Source organism: Eleutherodactylus coqui, chromosome 1, assembly GCF_035609145.1.
Source record: "Eleutherodactylus coqui strain aEleCoq1 chromosome 1, aEleCoq1.hap1, whole genome shotgun sequence".
Taxonomy (NCBI): domain Eukaryota; kingdom Metazoa; phylum Chordata; class Amphibia; order Anura; family Eleutherodactylidae; genus Eleutherodactylus; species Eleutherodactylus coqui.
Window position 1 is genome coordinate 145488904 of NC_089837.1, and position 20493 is coordinate 145509396.

Here is a 20493-nt window from a genome sequence, read left to right on the forward strand (position 1 = left end):
TGGCTCCCCGGCTGATCTTGGCACGACAAACCTTGCACACCACAGTTCGTCGGTCGTCTGCACTCTCAGTGAAAAACTGCCACACCTTTGAGCACCTCGGCCTCTGCAGGGTGGCATGGCACGAGGGGGCGCTTTGGGAAACGGTTGGTGGATTATTCGGTCTGGCCCTGCCTCTACCCCTGGCCACCGCACTGCCTCTTCCAACCTGCCCTGCTGCTGCACTTGCTTCCCCCTCTTAAGACCTGTCCTCAGTAGGCTTAGCAAACCAGGTGGGGTCAGTCACCTCATCGTCCAGCTGCTCTTCCTCCGAATCCTCTGTGCGCTCCTCCCTCGGACTTACTGCCCTTACTACTACCTCACTGATAGACAACTGTGTCTCATCGTCATCGTCCTCCTCACCCACTGAAAGCTCTTGAGACAGTTGCCGGAAGTCCCCAGCCTCATCCCCCGGATCCCGGGAACTTTCCAAAGGTTGGGCATCGATCACGACAAACTCCTCCGGTGGGAGAGGAACCATTGCTGCCCAATCTGGGCAGGGGCCCGAGAACAGTTCCTGGGAGTCTGCCTGCTCCTCAGAATGTGTCATTTTCATGGAGTGAGGAGGCTGGGAGGAAGGAGGAGCAGCAGCCAGAGGATTCAGAGTTGCAGCAGTGGACAGCGTAGAAGACTGGGTGGTCGATAGATTGCTGGATGCACTTTCTGCCATCCACTACAGGACCTGCTCACACTGCTCAGTTTCTAATAAAGGTCTACCGCGTGGACCCAATAATTGTGAGATGAATCTGGGGACCCCAGAAACTTGCCTCTCTCCTAATCCCGCAGCAGTCGGCTGCGATACACCTGGACCAGGAGCTCGGCCTGTGCCCACACCCTGACTTGGGCCTCCGCGTCCTCGCCCCCGTCCACGTCCTCTAGGCCTACCCCTACCCCCCAGCATGGTGTATTACGAGTAGAGCAGAAACAGAATGCTGTAATTAAATGTGCCGCTTATTGGCCTGTGGTTGGAAGCTGACTTCGCTTACGGAACGCACAGCAGAGCCAGGAAACAATTATGCGCAAGCCTGTAGTCAGACCTAGGTGCGTATGACTGAGCTACTGGAATTCACAGGGCAGAACCAGTCAAGTGGCCAAAGGCCAGTGGTAGGCCTTAAGTATTTTGCTTCAATTTTTTAAAATGGTGAGGTGAAAAACCAGACAGACACCGTATGCAGCGTATATATGTATACTCTTTCCCTTTGGCGGGATGACGGCGATCATGTAACGGACACAGCAGAGCCAGGAAACAATTATGCGCAAGGCTGGGTATTAATGAGCGACTACTACCCCCAGCAGACACGCAGTAAACTGAAGACGGTCACAGGCAGGCCAAATATAGTTTTTTTTTTACAATTTTTTGGGAAAAAGCCCACTGCCTGTGATATAGCCTGTATATGGATTTCCCTGTTGGAGGATGGCTGTGGTTATTGAAAGCACAGTGCAGCCAGAAAAAATTATGCGCAAGGCTGGGTATTAATCAGTGACTACTACCCCCAGCAGACACGCAGTAAACTGAAGACGGTCACAGGCAGCCCAAATATAGTATTTTTTTCCAATTTTTTTTGAAAAAGCCCACTGCCTATATAGCCAGTATATCTCTTTCCCTGTACCACTGTCCCTGCCTCAGCAGTACTGCTCCTATACTCTGTAAAATGACTGCAGACTGAGGACGCTATGGTCTGCACGCCCGATATACAAAAAAAAAAAAATTGTGCAAAACTGCTAAAAGCAGCCTCAACAGTACTGCACACGGTCAGATGTGGCCCTAAGAAGGACCGTTGCGGTTCTTGAAGACTAAAATAACACCTAACCCTCTCCCTATAGCAGCTACAGCAAGACAGCACTTTCCCTGATCTCTCTTAGCTTGTGTCTGTGGCGAGCCACGGGCAGGGCAGATTTACATACTCGGGTGTCACCTGATCTCCCCAGCCACTCACTGCAGGGGGGTGGGATAGGGCTGGAATGTCACAGGAGGAAGTTGTAATGCCTTCCCTGTGTTTCTATTGGCCAGAAAAGCGCGCAAATGTCTCAGAGAAGGAAATGTAATGGAGTCGAACACCGCGTGGTACTCGTCTTGAGTAACGAGCATCTCGAACACCCTAATACTCGAACGAGCATCAAGCTCGGACGAGTACGCTCGCTCATCTCTACTCAAAAGCCATCTTTTGAGCGACCATCTTTGTGTCTAAATGCTCACTAAGCACTTTTCAATTCCACATCCTTATCTGAACATTAGACATGCAGATTGTGGTGCTTAATTTTCCACAGAATGACAAATTCTTTTTTTTGTTGATAAACAATTCCACCCATGTGGAAAGTCACTGAAATGTGTGACTTTTGAAATACATTTTGGTCCAAATATCCCACATACCATTTTGTTTGCTGAGGCAAATGAATCACAACGTGTGTGTGTGTGTGTGTGTGTGTGTGTGTATTTTTATTTTTTCTTCATGCATCGAACAGGTGGATCTATCATGTAATTGGCATACAGTTGCTTCCATCCTTAGCAGTATTGGGCCTCATTCACACAGCTGTATTTTTCATCAGAATTTATAGGCCAAACCCAGGAGAGGGTCCAATAAACTTTCCATTATGCTTTTTCTCTGTGTAGGTTCCATTCCAGACTTTGCCTTATTGCTTTGAAGTGAAGACAGGGCTCCTAAAAGACCCTTCCGGTCCTGGACAAGAAGAGATCGCCGCACTGCTTCTCTGGTCACATGATGCACTCCGTGTGCTAGAATGCATACGTAGTCTAAGACATTATGTTCTGCTCTGACTGGCCAACACTGTGCACGTAGGCAGAGCTGACTAATCAGAGCAGCACGTAATGGCTGAGACTTCCGATGCATGCTAGTGCATCAGGTGGCCAGAGAAGCGGTGCCGCCAACTTTGTGCAACAGAGGGTCACTTTAAACTTTGACTAATGTCCCATTTAGACAGGACGACAGTCGTCTAAACGACTGCACAAGTGTTGACGTCACCGCTAAGGTCGTTAGCATTTGTGCTGAGCGTTTAGACAGGTAGAGTTCACCGCTGGATAGCGGGCTTCATGCTCGGGGATTCACCTTCTAAGTGAAGCGCTGAGCGGGGAGCGTTGACACACAGCGACAAGCCAGCGATGGATTTTTATGCTAACTGAAAGTCCGCTATAATGAGAAGTGAACAAATAGTAAAACCTTCTTCTTTCTTTTTTTTTTTTTTTTTTTTTATTGCTCAATTTCATTTGTTTGAACAATTTTTGAGCGATCGTCCCGTGTAAATGTCCCTCAAAACCCGGTTCCTTTGGTATTTTGACATATGCTCAGTGTTTGACTAGTGACAATCGGTGTTTTCTACTGTAATAACTGCACTATTCTGACAATGCTCTTCTATTTATTTCTAGAAAGTGACTGCAGCATCTGGTGGAGCCCTTCCAAGATGTATTAATGGCAAGATATTTTTAGGTAAACTGAATTGCTACTGAAACTTATTTTAAATGTTGTGGTACTGGCCTATTTAGGATCTGAAAGAGGCAATTTTGTAATACATCTAGTAATTAACTAGTGGCGTTTTGTTATTATTTCTTCAGTTTTTGTACAGTGTGTCCAAAAGTTATGGTGGGGTTTCAAATGATTTCAAATGATTATGTTGTTGGAATGAAACAAGTGTCAGATGAAAGGCAAATTTTCCAAGTTCCAAAAGATGTAATGCTTACATTCTCTTGTGGGGGCGCTACAGTGGCATTAAACACTTGCTGTCATATTTCCTAACTGTGGGCCCCAGCAGTGGCAGACCCCATGATCACCGTGGTTCCCTTCTAACATAAAATATAAAGCAGGAAATCTCTTTAAGGCCTCCTGCACACAACAGAGCCGGATTTCGTATGCGGAATCTGGCCCTGACAACAGCTGCGTTCCGCACATACCTGCTTTCTCGAGTCTTCATCTGTACTGCGGATGGTCCGCACAGCTCGCCGTTGGACATGCGCTGTACAGATTTTTTAAAACTCCTGCAGTGTCAATTGCGGAAGGACGGCTTCCATTGACTTCAATGGAATTGAATCCGTGCAAAAATGGAGCATGCTGCAATTGTTTGTCCAATTGGTTTCCGCTCATGTGTATGGCTAATCACTTTTGTATATCATGCTATTGGCGGTATTTGCTGCGGAATCCAGAGCCAGACGCCCACTCTGAATTCCGCAATTCAAATCCGCTCGTGTGCATTCACCCTAAGGGCTCGGTCAGACGAGTCATATTTTTTTCTTTTTTGTGCGCTTATGTGTAAAATGTGCGTGACCGAAGCTCTATGCTTTTTTTAAATTTTTTTACATGTGCCCAAAATAGTGTGTGCACGCCTTCAGCTGGCAAAGTTTAAGATGCCCGTTCACTGGAGCAGCTGTGCTTGTAGAAGTGCAGCTGCTCCACAAGGTCCCCTCATCACAGCACTGTCACAGTGTTCGGTGATGATGGGATTCCTGCAGGCACGAAAGAATCCCTTGCCACAGCTGTGGCAGAGGGCCGTGATGCTATTCCCTTTAATGGGGCCGGCGCTTCTTCCTCCCCATTGAAAGCAATGGAATGAAGGCACCCCCCCCCCTTCCCACCGAAGATCGTCCCTAGCTGTTAAAAATAAATAAATGAAAACTTTAACTCACCTAGAAGCGCTGTCTGGCTCTTCATCCCATCCCCATCAGTCTTCATCTGTATTCTGGTGGCTGGGTATTGAAAAATCCCCGCCTCCAGAAAGCGCTGCCTCTGGTTGGCTGAGCGCTGGGACTAATCAGATTCAGCAGTCACCGTCATTCAATGAACCAACTTTAACTGAAAAATGTAAGGAAAAAGATACTAAAAATGCATACAAACTTACAAGCCAGTGTCTACTTTGCTTCTAATAGTGTAAAATGATTAAATGACTATAGGTTTTCTGCAATAGTTATACATTATAACAATAAATTCATAAAGAACTATAAAAAGTAAAAAATGCCTAATTAGAAGTATGCAAAATAGAACAGTAGTCATCTGTAAACTGTAAGACTCCTCAGAAGACTGTACTACCCTCTAAGGTTGCTAAAGTCGCCAAATTAAAGATTTTGTTACTGGACTATCCAAGGAATTCTGCTGCTGACACACATTACATATACAGTACTATGGTATATTCTAAATTTCACTTAAAGGGAGTCTGTCAGCTCGAACATGCTGTCCAAACTGCAGGTGTCATGTTATAGAGCAGAAGGAGCTGAGCAAATTTATATATAGTTTTATCAGGAAAGATTCAGTACAACTTGTATTTTATTGATTTACTAGTAATTATTAGGAAATTACAGTACTAGTATTTCTGGTGGCGCAATGCGTCACACAGCTCTGCTACATGCACGTGACACACACAGCTCTGCTACATGCACGTGTCTCACACACAGCTCTGCTACGTTGCTTTCGCATATCTGCTGCATGTGATTTACGAACTTCAGCAGCTCACTGAGGAGCTCTTGCCTATCTGCTGCACGAGATTTACAAACCTCAGCTGGTGGCTGAGGAGAAATCGTGGCTTGTTGCTGTGTCATGTAAGCTGCATTAGCTTCACGGTGCCGTTGAACCCTCTGTGGTGACATGTTTGCACAACAGCGACGGTTTGTTTTAACACTGAACCACAGTTCATGATTAGATAATGGCTGGACTGGTGTTGGTGGCATTAGTACCTGAGATAACATGATATCACATTCAGGAGATGTGAAGATAATGGTGAAGGACTATGCTTTAGTGTTGCTGGTCAATATGCATCACCAGCTATGTATATGTATATTTGTGAGGTGTCATTTATTGGTGTCTCACAACATACAAACTGCCGACTGAGTACTGTTGTTTCCATAGCAACTGAGGCTGCGGGGGTTTGTGAGGGATGCAGTACACCTATAATCCCTCATTCAGCTCAGAGACCATGTGACTGATCACATGATGGTGACATCATCACAGGTCCTGTTAGCACATGAGTTATGTATGTGTAAATTTGTGCGGTGTCACTTATTGGAGTCTCAACACAGGTGTCCAGATGTTTCACAAGCAGGTACAAACTGGCAGCACTGCTATATCCATAGCAACTGAGGCTGCAGGGGTTTGTGGGGGATGTAGTCTGCCTATAATTCCTCATTCTGTGCAGAAGGAGGATAAAGGACCTGTGATAAAGTCACCATCATGTAATCAGGGGCCGGAGCTACAAGCCGGCGTGTGTAAATTTGTGAGGTGTCATTAGGGTTGCCAGTATTTTGCCTGCCAGGCCGGTGCCGGTATTATTTTTTTACCGACCATATTACAGGCCGGTATTTTTGAATACCAGCCACGACCTCCCATCTGACACTGAGGCTGGTATTCTCAGTGATTTCTAACTGGGGTGTCGCAGCTCCCCACTGGTAATCACACTGGGGAGGGTCTAATACTCGTATACCACTGGCGTTCTGGTGCGCTTGCGGGTCCCTCAAGCAGGCTGCCATGATGTCCTCCGTGCCGGCAGAGCATTTCTTTCTGAAGCGGGGCTTGAATTCCTTGCCTCCAGCGGGGAATTGATGTCTGTTTTTTAGGTGTAGTGTAGTGTAGTGTAGTGTAGTGTAGTTAGGGGTTATTTTTTTTCCAGAATTTCGGGTGGGAAGTAGAGGGTGCGTCTTACAGTATATGGGTTGGGGGGAACTATTACAACTGAGGGGGTTATTACTATTACTGATAGGGGGGTTACTACTATAGCTGAGGGAGGGTTAATATTGCTGAGGGGGGTTACTATTATTGCGAGGTTAATATTTTTACTTAGGGGGGTTAATAATATTACTGAGGGGTGTTAATATTACTATGGGGGGGTTAATATTACTGTGGGGGTCGCTATTTCTACTGGGGCCACTGTAGGGATCGCCTTTTCAACTGGGGCCACTGTGTCGAGGCTGTGATTAATAGAGGTCTCCATGTGCTTGGAGGTCAAATAATATGCCGTAATAAGCCACGATCCCTTTTTTTTTACCATGACTGGTATTTTCTCGAGCAAAGGTGGCAACCCTAGGTGTCATTTATTGGAGTCTCCACACAGGTGTGCAGCAGTCTAACAACCAGGTACAAACTGGCAGACTGAGTACTGCTGTATCCATAGCAACTGACGCCACAGGGGTTTGTGGGAGATGTCGTCCATCCATAATTCCTCATTCAGTGCAGGAGGAGGATAAAGGACCCGTGATGATGTCACCATCATGTGATCAGGGGCGCGGAGCTAATATTCAGTAACTGACATCCCAGGTGCTGTCAGGCTCTGCATGTAACTCATGGTACTACATGGTACATCCATTATGATCTCCACACATCACACACACAGCTCTACTACATGCATCTTGATTCCCACACAAGAGAAACACAGCTTGACTCCTCCCACAGCAGTGACATCACCGCAGGTTCTTCAGCCCACCGGATCTCTGTGGTGGCGGTAGGTCGGTGTCTTCTGTTAGGACCGCTGAGTTGTGTCCTTAGATAATAACGGCTAAGGGCTTAGTCACACGGGAGCCAATGCACGAAGAAGACGGACGGAGGACTCCCCGCAGCGCCAAAGTAAGAACACATGACCGGCAATGGAGCCGGTCACATGTTCTTTCTTCCGGCGGTGTGGAGATTTGTCCGCATCTGCAGTGCGGCCATCTTTTAGTGCAGTAACACGGGTGCCGATGCGCCCGTGTAACTAAGCCCTTAGTTGTATTCTCATGTTCTTATTTTTGTCCTCCCCTTTTCAGGAGCCCTAACTGTGTTGTTCTTCTGTCGGTCAGGCTCTGTGTTTCATATATGTTGTAGGACCTTCGATGACATCACCAGGGGGGCTTAGCATGAGAAACACTCACATACATACTCACTGACAAGTGGTCGTTAGTAGTTTGATATCTCTGAACAGTCCAGTGGGCGGTCCTATCAGTGATTGACAGCTGTCTGTGTAGGACTGGACATATAGTACAACCTCAGAATAAAACACAAGTTATACTGAATCTTTCTCAATAAAACTATATATCAATCTCCTCAGCTCCTTCTGCTCTAACATGATGCACGCGGTCTGGACAACATGTTCAAGCTGACAGATTCCCAATAAAGCAGATTTGTGGTAGGGATCTAATTAAAGGGGTTGTCCCGCGAAACAAAGTTGGGGTATACACTTCTGTATGGCCATATTAATGCACTTTGTAATGTACATTGTGCATTAATTATGAGCCATACAGAAGTTATTCACTTACCTGTTCCGTTGCTGGCGTCCCCATCTCCATGGTGCCGTCTAATTTTCAGCGTCTAATCGCCCGATTAGACGCGCTTGCGCAGTCCGGTCTTCTCCGTGTTGAATGGGGCTGCTCGTGCTGAAGAGCTGCTCCTCGTAGCTCCGCCCCGTCACGTGTGCCGATTCCAGCCAATCAGGAGGCTGGAATCGGCAATGGACCGCACAGAAGACCTGCGGTCCACCGAGGGTGAAGATCCCGGCGGCCATCTTCGCAAGGTAAGTAAGAAGTCACCGGAGTGCGGGGATTCGGGTAAGTACTATCTGTTTTTTTTTTCCAACACATGCATCGGGTTTGTCACGCGCCGAACGGGGGGGCTATTGAAAAAAAAACCAACCCCGTTTCGGCGCGGGACAACCCCTTTAAGGGAAATTAGTTGAAATATTGAAGAGGTCACGCTAGTTATATTGCTTGCAGCATTATTTGTGTCTATACAAACCGCATAGACAACTGTGACGCGAGAAGAACACGCATGAAGGGTCTTTTATAGCAGCAGCTGATCGGAAACAAGTGTCATTCACCCAATCATTAGAGGTGCCGTTGATCTGTCAACAAACAAGCGAATTCTCATTTTTCAAGCGATCGCATTTTAAATGCAGGACCAAAAATCATTCTTGGCAGTACATCACTCCCTGTAAACAGCAATTGTTTGGGCATATACAGTAGTGCTGACCACACCATATAAATGGAGCTGAACAGGATCCAATCGACTTGCACAGACGTCAGTTGGCACTTGTTCCTGGCCGAAAATCTGCCCGTGTAAAAGGTTCCTAAGTAAAGAAAGAGCTTTTCTTATCTTGTGTCCCTTTTAGCTTCCCCCACTACAGGACTATTTATAGTGGCACCGAGGGCCAGTTGTTAGCTGATCTAATTCTGAAGCCAACGTGTCCAGTCAGGCACCCCTCTGTTCTTCCACATCTTGTGTTATTTTCCAGAGCCCCTGTTACCTAGTAGTGCGGGCACCTGCTCTACCCTGTCAGCTGCTGCCCTGCTACTTCGTGTTTGTCCAGATGAGGGCTAGAATTCTCTGAATCTTCTGACGTGCGCAGTAACTTGGCTAATTGCAGGAAAGATTGTAATGGTGTATGAGAGGCCTAGATCAGTAAGTGATACCTCCTGAAAATACCTGCTGCTTTGAAGCCACTTCCATAGCTCCTAATTGCTTTGCTTTATACGTTGCTGTAGACTGAAGTAATACAATTAAAGCTGTCTATATGCACTGAGAAATCTCGTGGATGGCTACAGCTGGTGAGATATTTCCCAGTTCCTCGACTTCCACGAAATCTGATCCCTTCATGTTCTGTAAGAAAAGGGAACATTACACTTATAGATGTTTTTCCAACATTATTGATACTGTATCTTCTGATCATCTGATATTCTTGTTGGCCTGCTGGCCTGCAATACATAGCTGCTTTATAGCACCATTCATTTTTTTTTTCTGTAAATCAATGTTTATTAGATTTGTGGAATGTACAAAGACAAAAATAACAGTGATAATAATAATAAGAGGTACAGGCAACAACTATGAAGGCACGATTGTGCCTCCCCTCCAAATCGCAGTCCAGAAAAGTTGAGTGTTACCAGAAGAACGACCAAGGTGGGGGGCACAATTAATAGACTTGAGCAACATGAACCTCTTCTGGAACGGGGGGGCTATAACCAGAGCAAAGATAGCTGTGAAAGTGTTGTCAGCCACCTGCTAATTTCTGACAAGACAGGACAGACAACGGGAAGGGGAGGATATGTTTGGTGAGAAGGAAGGGAAGGAGGGGGGGTGGGCGTTTATAAGGGGGGGGGGGGGAGGGAGATCAACACTCCCTGAAGATATTCAGTATCCAGGGAGACCGTTTGGAGGGTCACCAGGAGGGTTCCATCCTATAGGCTGTGGGGATAAGGGGTTCTCTCTCTCTGGGGTCAACCATCCCAGGGAGGAGAGGGAACCCGACCGAAAGTGGCGAGAGTGCTGTAGTCTAGAGACACGCCGCCCGCTCCACGCATGTTTCCTCAGCAGCTCAATTCTGACCAGCTCTCCTAATGTCACGCCAGGGTCCCCAGGTCTGCAGGAATCTGTCATGCGTTCCGCTGGACCAACTCGAGAGCTCCTCTAGGTTTGTTAACATATCGACTCTAGACCTCCAAAGAGCTAACGTGGGAGGGTCTCTCTGTTTCCACATCACCGGAATAAGAGATCTAGCTGTGTCGATCAGGAGAGCAACCAGCCTATGCTTGATCGGGTGGAAGATCGGGGTAGGTCTCCACAGGAGGACCACGTCTGGGGAAAGCACCAAATCTGGTAAGAGCTTTTTCATCTCTTCGGCCAGAGCCCTCCAAAAGGGGGTTATGATCAGACAGTCCCACCAGATATGCAGGTAAGATCCCGTGGACCTCTCACATCTCCAACACAAGTCCCCTGCCGCCAGTTTGTGGTCATGCAGCCATTGCGGGGTTTTGTACCACCGTGCCAGGAGCTTGTAATGGGACTCCTGGGCGGTGACACATGAGGAGAGCCCGAAGGCTGTCTTTAAAATCAATTTGGTCTCGCTTTCTGTTAGAGTAATGTGAAGCTCCTTCTCCCAGGAGATGAGGAAGGCAGGTTTCGTATAGGCAGGGCGGGATATAAACTTCTTGCGAATGAGAGAGATTTTCCTCAGAGAGGGAGTAGAGAGGTTGCTAATTGCGGTTTCAAAAGGGGTAAGTGGTCTAGAGGGGTTGCGGGTTTTCTGAAAATCATTTAGGACTTTCACCAAATGGGTCCATACCAGGAAGAGGAGGAAGCGCTCAGGGAGGAGGTCTTCCAGGGTAGTGAGGGGTACCTCCTGGTTGAGAACAAGTACGTCCTGGAAGCGTTTTCCCGAGAGCATCCTCCAAACCCGTGTCGAGCAAGGGTCCAGTGGAAGATTCATATATTTATATAAGGCGGACAGGGATGTGCAAGGGGAGGGGGGTGGAGCCAGGGTCTTCCCTAAGGCATCCCAGGATTCCATCGCTCCCTCCAAGAGGGGATTTTTTTTGCGATCTCTGCCACCCTTTCTCCCCGGGAACCAAAGGTCCTCCAATAGGGTAGGGCCGTTAGGATCCCTTTGCTAGGCGTTGAATCAGTGGATCTCTAAATGGATGTGTTAGTTCTATCCAGTGGTTCAGAAGGGTGGCAAGGTAGAATTCCCGTGGGCAGGGGAGGTCCACTCCTCCTTCCGTGCGCCTCCTGGTCAGCAGGCCATAGGCCAGTCTAGGTTTCTTTCCCATCCAGAGATATCTGGAGAAGATTGAGCGAAGCGTTTTAAAGAAGCTGGATGGGAGGGATATAGGGAGAAGCCTCATCTTATAGAGGATTATGGGAATAACATAGGATTTTAAGATGTTCTTACGACCTAGCCATGAGATGAAGGGGAGATCGTAGGAATGTAGTAGCTTCTTAATCTTGGCTAGGGTGGGAAGAAAGTTTGTTGCAAACAAATCTTCTGCTTTCTTGGTTATCTTTATGCCCAGGAAATCAATTGCCGAATCGGACCACGCAAAGGGGGATACTTTTTTGATAGTGTTAAATCGGTTGGTGGGGATGGATACGTTTAGGGCAACAGAATTGGTGAAATTAATTTTAAAATTAGAGAGGTCCCCGAAATTCTCCAGCAAAGAGGTAAGGCGAGGAAGCCCCTCTTCAGGGTTAGTAATAAGAAAGATAATATCGTCGGCGTAGGCCGCCACCGAGAGAGTATCACTCTCAATTCTTAGTCCTTGTATGATAGGGTCTAGTCTAATCTTTTGGAGGAATGGCTCCAGGGCCAGTATAAAGAACGTGGGGGAAAGGGGACACCCCTGCCTAGTGCCATTCTTTATGTCAAAGGGTGGGGAAAGAGAGTTATTGATCTTGAGCCTTGCATGGGGCATAGTGTAGAGAGAGAGAATCGCCGAGACGAATTTGGGGGGAATATTGAAGTGCAGCAAGACTTGTTCCATATATAGCCAATTCACACGATCAAACGCCTTTTCGGCATCTGTGCCTACTAAGGCGAGTGGTATATTGTGGGTTTGGGAGAATCTAGCCACATATAGGAGTCTTAAACAATTGTCTCTCCCCTCCCTGCCCCCTACAAAGCCCGTTTGCTCAGGGTTGACCAAGCTAGTGACATGTTTCTCTAGGCGTTTTGTTAAAATTTTGGCCCATAATTTCATGTCGAAATTAATCAGGGAGATGGGACGGTAGCTCCCACAGGATTCGGGATCTTTATTTTCTTTGTGCACAAGGGTAATGTGCGCTTCCTGCGCTTGTCTAGGCAGGGGGGTCCCACTCAAGAGAGCGTTATAAAGCTCGGTTAATCTAGGGATGAGAGAGGTGCTCAGGGCCTTATAATATACAAGGGGAAGACCATCTGGACTCGGGCTCTTGCCAGGGGGAGATGAGTTTAGGAGGTCCTCTACCTCTTGTGGAGTGATCGGAGACAGAAAGGATGCGGTATCATCCTCCTGAATTTTGGGGAGGTTTAAGTGTTTGAGAAAGTAGTCAATTTGTTTTTTAACAATGGAGCTATTCTCGGGGGTGAGCGGGTCTCTGAGGTTGTAAAGGCGGGAGTAGAAAGTTTGAAATTCCTTAGCTATATCAGGAGTGGATGTGACTCGATGGCCCGTAGGGGATTTGATGGCCTTTATGAGATTTCTTGTTTGGGCTTTTTTAATAAGGGACGTCGTAAATTTGCTACCCTTGTTTCCTTGGGCGTAAGAGATATGTTTGAGATATAAGTATTTTTTGTTAAACTTCGCTTCCAGAAGAAGTTTAAGTTCTGTTCGGAGGGAAGTGAGTTTTTCTGTAGCGGCTTTACTTTGTGAGAGTTTAGTCAGGCGCTCCAATTTGGCAATTTGAATAAGTTTATCATCGATGTCTTTCTGTTGCTTCTTCTTTGCCCTGGAGCCAGCGGCAATCAGAAGTCCTCTCATAAAGGCCTTATGGGCCTCCCATATTATCGGGACTGACACATCTTCTGATGTGTTGAGTTGGAAGTATTCTTCCAGAGCTTTGCTTAGCTGAGATCTGTCTTCTGACAAATCAAGGAGAGAGGGGTTGAGTCTCCATCTCCATTCATGAGGAAGAGAGTTTGGGAGGTGGAGAGTCAGGTGGACTGGGGCGTGGTCCGATATGGCTATGGTGTCTATCAGGGCTTTTTTTGTGTGTTGCAAGAGGGAAGAAGAGACAAAAATCGTAATCTAAGCGCTGGAAGGAGGAGTGGACCTGCGAGAAAAATGTATAGTCCTTAGTGGACGGGTTGAAGCATCTCCAGGCATCGAGTATATCGAGTTGAGCGAGGTATTGGACGTGTTTACTTAATTTTCTTTGCGATATCTGGGATTTCCCGGACGATGAGTCCAGACAGGGAGAAAGGGTGAGATTAAAATCCCCACCTAAAATGATCTGGCCAATGGCGAAGTGCTTGAGTGCTTCTAATTGTTTCATAAGCCATTCTATTTGATCTTTATTAGGAGCGTAGAGGTTAGCGAGGGTTATTTTAGTTTCGTTAAGGCGTCCTCTCAGGAAGAGAACCCTGCCCTCCTCATCTGCGTAGCGAGCCTCACAGATAAAGTTGAGGGATTTGTGTATTAAGGTTGACACTCCCTTGGAGGCGGAGGAGGGGTGAGAGCTATGAAACGCCACAGGAAACTGACCCCCCGGTAAGGATAAACATCTGTCCCCTTTAAAGTGGGTCTCCTGCAGAAACACTACCCCAGAGCCATACCTTTTCAGGAGAAGGGCCACGTGGTGCCTTTTGTTTGGAGAGTTCAGTCCATTAACATTAAAGGTAGTGAACTGAAGAGGTCTCACCATCTCGGAAACGTGGAGCGGGTCGGCGGTATCCTTGCTAGGGAAGGAAGAAAGGAAACAGAGTTTTGTAAACAGAGGCGTTAGATATCAAGTCCAAGACGTCGTCTCCTGGGTGGGCGCAGGCGTTGGGGGGGGTGGGGGGGAGATGTGGAAAGGAAGAGAAGAGGAGGCAGGGGGTAGACACGAGAGGTAAGATCGGGTACAGAAAAATTTGTTGCAAACCGCAACACTAAAATAGTAACTTTAAGTCAGCGGGTCCTAAGAATACAGACCCTGCTGGGGTTAGGGGCGAGTTGTCTGAGCCTTACAAAGAAGGTCCACCAACTACGTCAATAGTAACCTGATCAGGCAGGCGCCCACAGGAAGTCAAATCTAAAGAGTAAATGCTGTAGCCAATTATACGCTGCTAAGGGAGAAAGAACAGCATTAGTGCAATAACTTGCTTAGAACAGCAACAACAAGAACATTACGTTCATAATAAACAGTGGCCCAAGTCCGCCAATAGGAGGGGAGGCATGTCCAACATGGATACGCTTTTCAAAGTGTTCGTAGACACCAAAGGTAGCCAAACAGGGGGATAGTGGAGCCAAGGAGGCGTCAAGTGGGAGACAAAATGGAGAATCTGAATGCCTCCCCTTTCTTCAGCCGTCTGGGGCAATAGGAGGATCTTAAGCCTTCTTCTTTTTACTTCTGGGCGATTTGAGGTTGCCTGCCACTTGCCAGGATTCCGGAAGGGCTAACTTAGGGAGCTTAGGGAACTCCGGGAGGGGTAGCCAATTCGGTAGCTCTATCGGGTCCATCTCAAGGTGTTCCCAACAGCTGCTGAGATCATCTGGGGTGCGAATCAGTAATCTGCGGCCCTTGTAAGTGATGTTGATGCCGAAGGGAAAGAGCCATGCGTAACGAATGTCTCTTGCTCTGAGGGCTTCTAGTAGAGGTCGCATAATTTGTCTCTTTGTTAGGGTAGCAGGGGAAAGATCCTGGAAGATTTGGATCGGAGAGTCCCCGTATGTTAAATCTTTATGTTGTCTGGCAGCTTTCAGGACAGCAGACGTGTCTTGGAAGGTGAGGAGCCTGCAGATAACATCCCTGGGGGGCTCTGTTGGAGGGGGAGGGGTCTGAGAGCGCGGTGAATGCGTTCCACAGAGATTGTCGCTGCTCTATCCTGTCCAAGTAGCTGACCAAATATTTTTATGGCAACTTTAGTCAGGGCCTCCGCTGCCCAGGATTCGGGTATGCCTTTAAAGTGGACATTACACCTCCGATTACGGTTCTCCAGATCCTCCTGGAGAATGAGGGCTTTATTTAAGTTGTCATGCTGCTCCTTTAATACTTTGGCCATAGCCAGGGCATGAGATGTTACTGATGTAGAGGCAGACTCTAACTCTTCAACTCTGCTGCCCATCTGCCTTATATCATCTTTTATTTCTGTCAGCTCATTAATGAGGGGGCGCAGAGTGCTTGTTATAAGCTCTTTCATGAATCCCTCGAGAAACAGTTCCTGAGTCTTTCTCATCAGAGGATAGTTCACCCTCCCCCTCCTTACTGTAAGCAGATGCAGCCTCCGAAGCTGGCGCCATCTTGCTGGATGGGTGAGGAGAGCGGGAGCCTCGCTCTTTCAGAAAGCGCTGCATCCCCGTCTGATTTTTAGATGTCCTGGGTGTGCTGGCATGTTCTCCTCCTTTATCCTTTAGTGATTTGGGCATTTTGCTGCTGTTAGCGATGCTGTGAGTCCCCTGCAGGCGCCGTGCTGAGGGAGCTCCGGTCTCAAGCGACCATTACGCTCCGCAGTCAGGCTCCGCCCCCTATAGCACCATTCATGACTAGATCAAGTATACATAAAACATGACTATTCAGACAAATGTTCAAGATTAGTTTGTATATCCCTAGGGTTCAAATCAGTTAATTGAGGGTGTTCATTTTCTTTAAAAGCTCAAAAACTTACAAAGCAGTCTACAATGAATGAGCCCTACATAGTGAGCAAGAATCAGAGATTTTCTCATGTTAGTCTGAATGGTTAATTTATTGAAAAGAAATGTCCTAAATACTTGTTTACTTTTAAATTAGAATTGCCCCTTTAAAACATAACTTTTATTAAATAATATCTAAAATATATTTGGACCAAATGGGGTAGACAAACAAACAATTACGTGTATAGAGTGGATGATGAGAGAAGTGCTTATACATCCACCTCTCTCTATAATGCTAGGATGGCTTATAATACGATCTCCAGCACCAGTTATGTCTTATATAAGATACTAGCTGATATATCCGCCTTCGCCCGAGTTAATTTGGTACTGGTGTTTATCTGGTGTTCACACGGAAAATCTTATGAAGTCATCGTTACTTTAGAGATACCGAAGAAAAAAATATGTTCACTATTTTGCAAGGTTCTTTGCGTTACCCAGGAAACACCACGTGGAGGTAACCATGCGATGTTTCCTTTATATAAAATGACATCGGAAAGTGAGAGAATTAGATTCCATACGTAGAATTTGGACGCTAATTTTTTTGCGCTTAGAATTGAATAATCGAGTTTTCTTCAATTAACTTTTCCTATTTATGACATAATCAATGCCCGTGCCAAATTTCAAATTTCTATGACATCAGGAAGTGAGAGAATTAGATTACGTACGTAAAATTTGGACGCTACTTCTTTTGCGCTTAGATTTGAATAATCAAGTCGGGACCCATTAAATTTTTCTATTTAAATTTCAACTTTCTATGACATCGGGAAGTAAGAGAATTAGATTACGTACGTAAAACTTGGACGCTAATTGTTTGGCGCTTACAATTGAATAATCGAGTTGGGACCCCTTTACTTTTCCTATTTATGACATAATCTATGATTGAGCCAAATTTCACGTTTCTACGACATCGGGAAGTTGGAGAATTAGTGGTGAGTCAGTGAGTGAGTCAGTGAAGGCTTTTGTCTTTATATATATATATATATATATATATATATATATATATATGGAAACTATTAATAGTCTACAAACACCCCTCTTGAAAAAAGACCTCTATAGAAGTGCATAACCGATGTGTCATGCGTTTGATGTATAAATAAGGTATCACTACAAAAGAGAATCCTTCATCAATCAAGTGAAGGAAATTCTTAACTCCTTAGAAAAAAGGAGTGAAAAAGAAAATCTGGGTGCTGCATAATATTGTAGCTCAGTTTAAGAGCACTATTATCTGGTGAATGCCCTCTAACTTTTCAAAGAGGGCAGTATCAGCAGTAAAATAGAGAGTCAAATTCAGAACAGCCCAGATAGATGGTAAAGGACTTTCCGTCTGGAGTGACAAATTCCAGATGGGGTGACCCAAATCTTCGTAGAGTAAACTGCGAATGGTTGTTTGCTCAGGGGATGCACACTCTACAAATGACACGTTAGTGGGATCAAATGGAATATGGCCCCATTACGCAATGTGTCAGTGTACAGTTCTGATATGCAATAAAAAGTAGACTGGAAGATGGAAAGCAATTGTGCCAATTATTCGCTTCTTTAGTTCAGGTTTTCTTTTTGATATAAGACATAACTGGTGCTGGAGATACTATTGTTAGCCATCCTAGCATTATAGAGAGTGGTGGGTCCCCTCCAGTGATAGTGTTAGTATTCCTTGGGACTTCCTCCATCCCAGTGATTTTATTTTTTTTAATTAGAATTGCTAATAAATATGGTTTAAGTCTCATTTACACGGGACAACTGTCGGGCAAACTATGCCCGACACTCGTCCCCGCATGTACTCACTCCCGTGCTGTTGCACAGGAGCGGGTATCGTTGGCTCCTCACAGCAGGGTAGCTGGAGGAATTTTCATTCCTCGCTCTCCCCCGCCCCTCTCCATTCACTTAACACAGTGGCCATTCAGTACTGAACCGCTGCTGTTTACACTGAAGATCAGCGATGAGGATTTTATGCAGCTTAAGCTTCTGAACGGATTCAGATGTTCTTCCTTCCATGTTCTCGCACAGGAGCGAGAACATGGAAGGGCGTGTGTTAGGCATTGGTTGCCCGACAGTCGTCCCATGTAAATGGGGCTTTACTGTAGAATGGGATTTTTTGGCATATTATTTGCTGGAATGTTTCTTATAATTATTATCTTCACAATGAACTCTATATATAGGGTACAGCCCAAACTATTATCAATTCACCTGATAGGTTAAAAAATGCTAGGTTAGTAGGGGGTCTATCTCTGGTCCTGGTGGCAGGGTGCTGCTTCATTCAAACTCCTCCTAGCTAGAGCTATGCAGCAGGGGAAAACGGGGTCCCCTGTTCTAGTAATCAGTGGTGGACCTATCCGTTGGGCCCAGCAATCGAGCATTTATCAGCTACCAGTGGATAGGTAATAAATGCTTTTGGTTAGCATACTCCTTTAAGCATTACAGCTTCCTTCAGTGGAGAGTTCCAGTCTCACTGCTTTTGCAGTAAGGAATTCCCATCTATAGTACTGTGCAAACGTTTTAAGTAGGAGTGAAAAGGCAGATCACTCCAAATATTGGTGTATAGATTTCTCTCTTCTCCAGTCACCTTGCATTTTGTTATTTGACAAAAATAAACTAATAACACTTCTATTTTTTAAAGCATTCTTCCTTTGCAGCATTTTTCCCACGCCTGCCTAAAACTTGATTTTCACACGTGTGCGTAGAAGAATTGCTTTTACATTGCATGCTATGGACGGACATTGCTGCAGAGCACGTGTGCATTGGGCCTTTGACAGATATCTGTAGAGACCTTTGATATGCAGTATTTGTATTCTGTAATGTACAGAAGCAGGTCATTATCAACTTTTTTATGAAAGGGATTCTGTCAACATTTATGCCAGTGCAAAACTGCTAACAACTCTATGGAGGGCCTGTAGAGCTGGGTGTCCTCATACCTCTGTGAACACTATTGGATTCAGCATCACTGACAAATTCACCTTTTATTTTGCGTCAAAGGGCTCTGCAAACGGGACTTCTTCCTCAAGTACTCTGACAGCTGTAGCATCCAATCAGCAGACTGCTTCTGCTGTCAGATAATGCTGTCTCGGCACATGGGTCCCCACTGATCCAAACTTTTTATATTTTCCCGTGACACGTCGAAAAGTTGTTGTTTTTTTTTTTTTTTTAGTTACAGTTTAAATATCAATGATGGAAAACATTTTTCTGATTTTGTTTTTAGTTGTATTTACAAATATTTACATTTCACAAATATCTAAAATAATTTAATGGCTTTCATTTTTCTGCTTTCTTCTCTCGTATTCTTTTTTTCAGATCTTGAAATAGATGCAGATTTCAACAGCGATGACTATGAGCTTGAGGATGAAGCCAAACTTGTTATATTTCCAGATCACTTCGAAATTGCCTTACCTAATATAGAGGAGCTCCCAGCATTGGTTAGTAGTTTTGTGTATTATACGCTATCATTAAAGTGTTTGTTCCACAAAATTAGGTAAGCTCCTATTCAAGGGATAGGGAATAACTAGCTGGTGGGCATCCAACCTCTGGGACTCTCAGTAATCGGGAGAAGTAGGTCCCCAGTGCCCCGGAATTAACTCTTTCCAATCCACTGTCTGACGTCTGAAGACATTCTGATTGAAGGCTGTACAGCTCCGGTGTCGGAAGACGTCCGGCAGGGTATTCTTACTGTATATTACTGGCCGCTCTGTTGTCGGGGGCCTCTTCAGCATGTCCTATATCGCAGTACTGGCTCTAGCCAGCAGATGGCGCCATTGTATAATGGCAGGAAGAGAAAGCCCCCTAGGAAACCCTGAATCCAAAATTGGATTGCAAAGGGTTAATGGAAGTTGTGGCCACATCTAAGCACTACCAAACAGTCCTATAAAGAGGAATGTAGCGCAGCGTTGCCTCTATTGACAGAGAATATGTGTCACCCTCAACACTACACCTTCAATATTGCACTTTATCATTAACTACCTAACAGTTACCTGGAAGGCTGATATTAAGTATGGAGAGTTGTTAGCTAGATCACACAATACTATATGGTAGGTGGGTGAGCTGTATTATAGTTAGGCTGGGTTCACACAGGGCGGCATTGCCATGGAATTTTTGTGCGGACTTTCTGCCTCCATTTTTAAAACTGAGACTAAGCAGCAGAGTGGATGAGATTTGCAAAAATCTTGTTCACACGTTACCGACAGTCTGCAGCGGTCAAGCTGTGAGGAAACTGACATGCGATGTGGAATTCAAATCTTCGACGTGTCAATTGTATCGCCGGCGGACTCTCTTCTCTCTATAGGGAGTGATTTCTGCAGAGGAATACAGGCAGAAAAGCCGATTAAAAGCATTTGAAGCAGCCTTTCAGCTTTGTAAATCTAGCGGAATTTCCGTACGGTTCTGCTGCGGACATTCCGCAATACTTCCATCCTGTGGTAACCCAGCCTTAGGGT

General features: G+C 45.7%; 1 protein-coding gene across 3 annotated transcripts in view; it reads left to right on the top strand.

The window, feature by feature from the left end:
* Positions 1-20493, top strand: part of USP13 (ubiquitin specific peptidase 13) — a 101262-nt gene that overhangs the window by 27988 nt on the left and 52781 nt on the right. For all 3 annotated transcript variants that reach the window (XM_066601526.1, XM_066601533.1, XM_066601536.1), the window contains exons 3-4: positions 3419-3479; positions 19358-19479. In XM_066601526.1, the coding sequence (XP_066457623.1) occupies positions 3419-3479; positions 19358-19479 (183 nt within the window). The remainder of the gene's footprint in view (positions 1-3418; positions 3480-19357; positions 19480-20493) is intronic.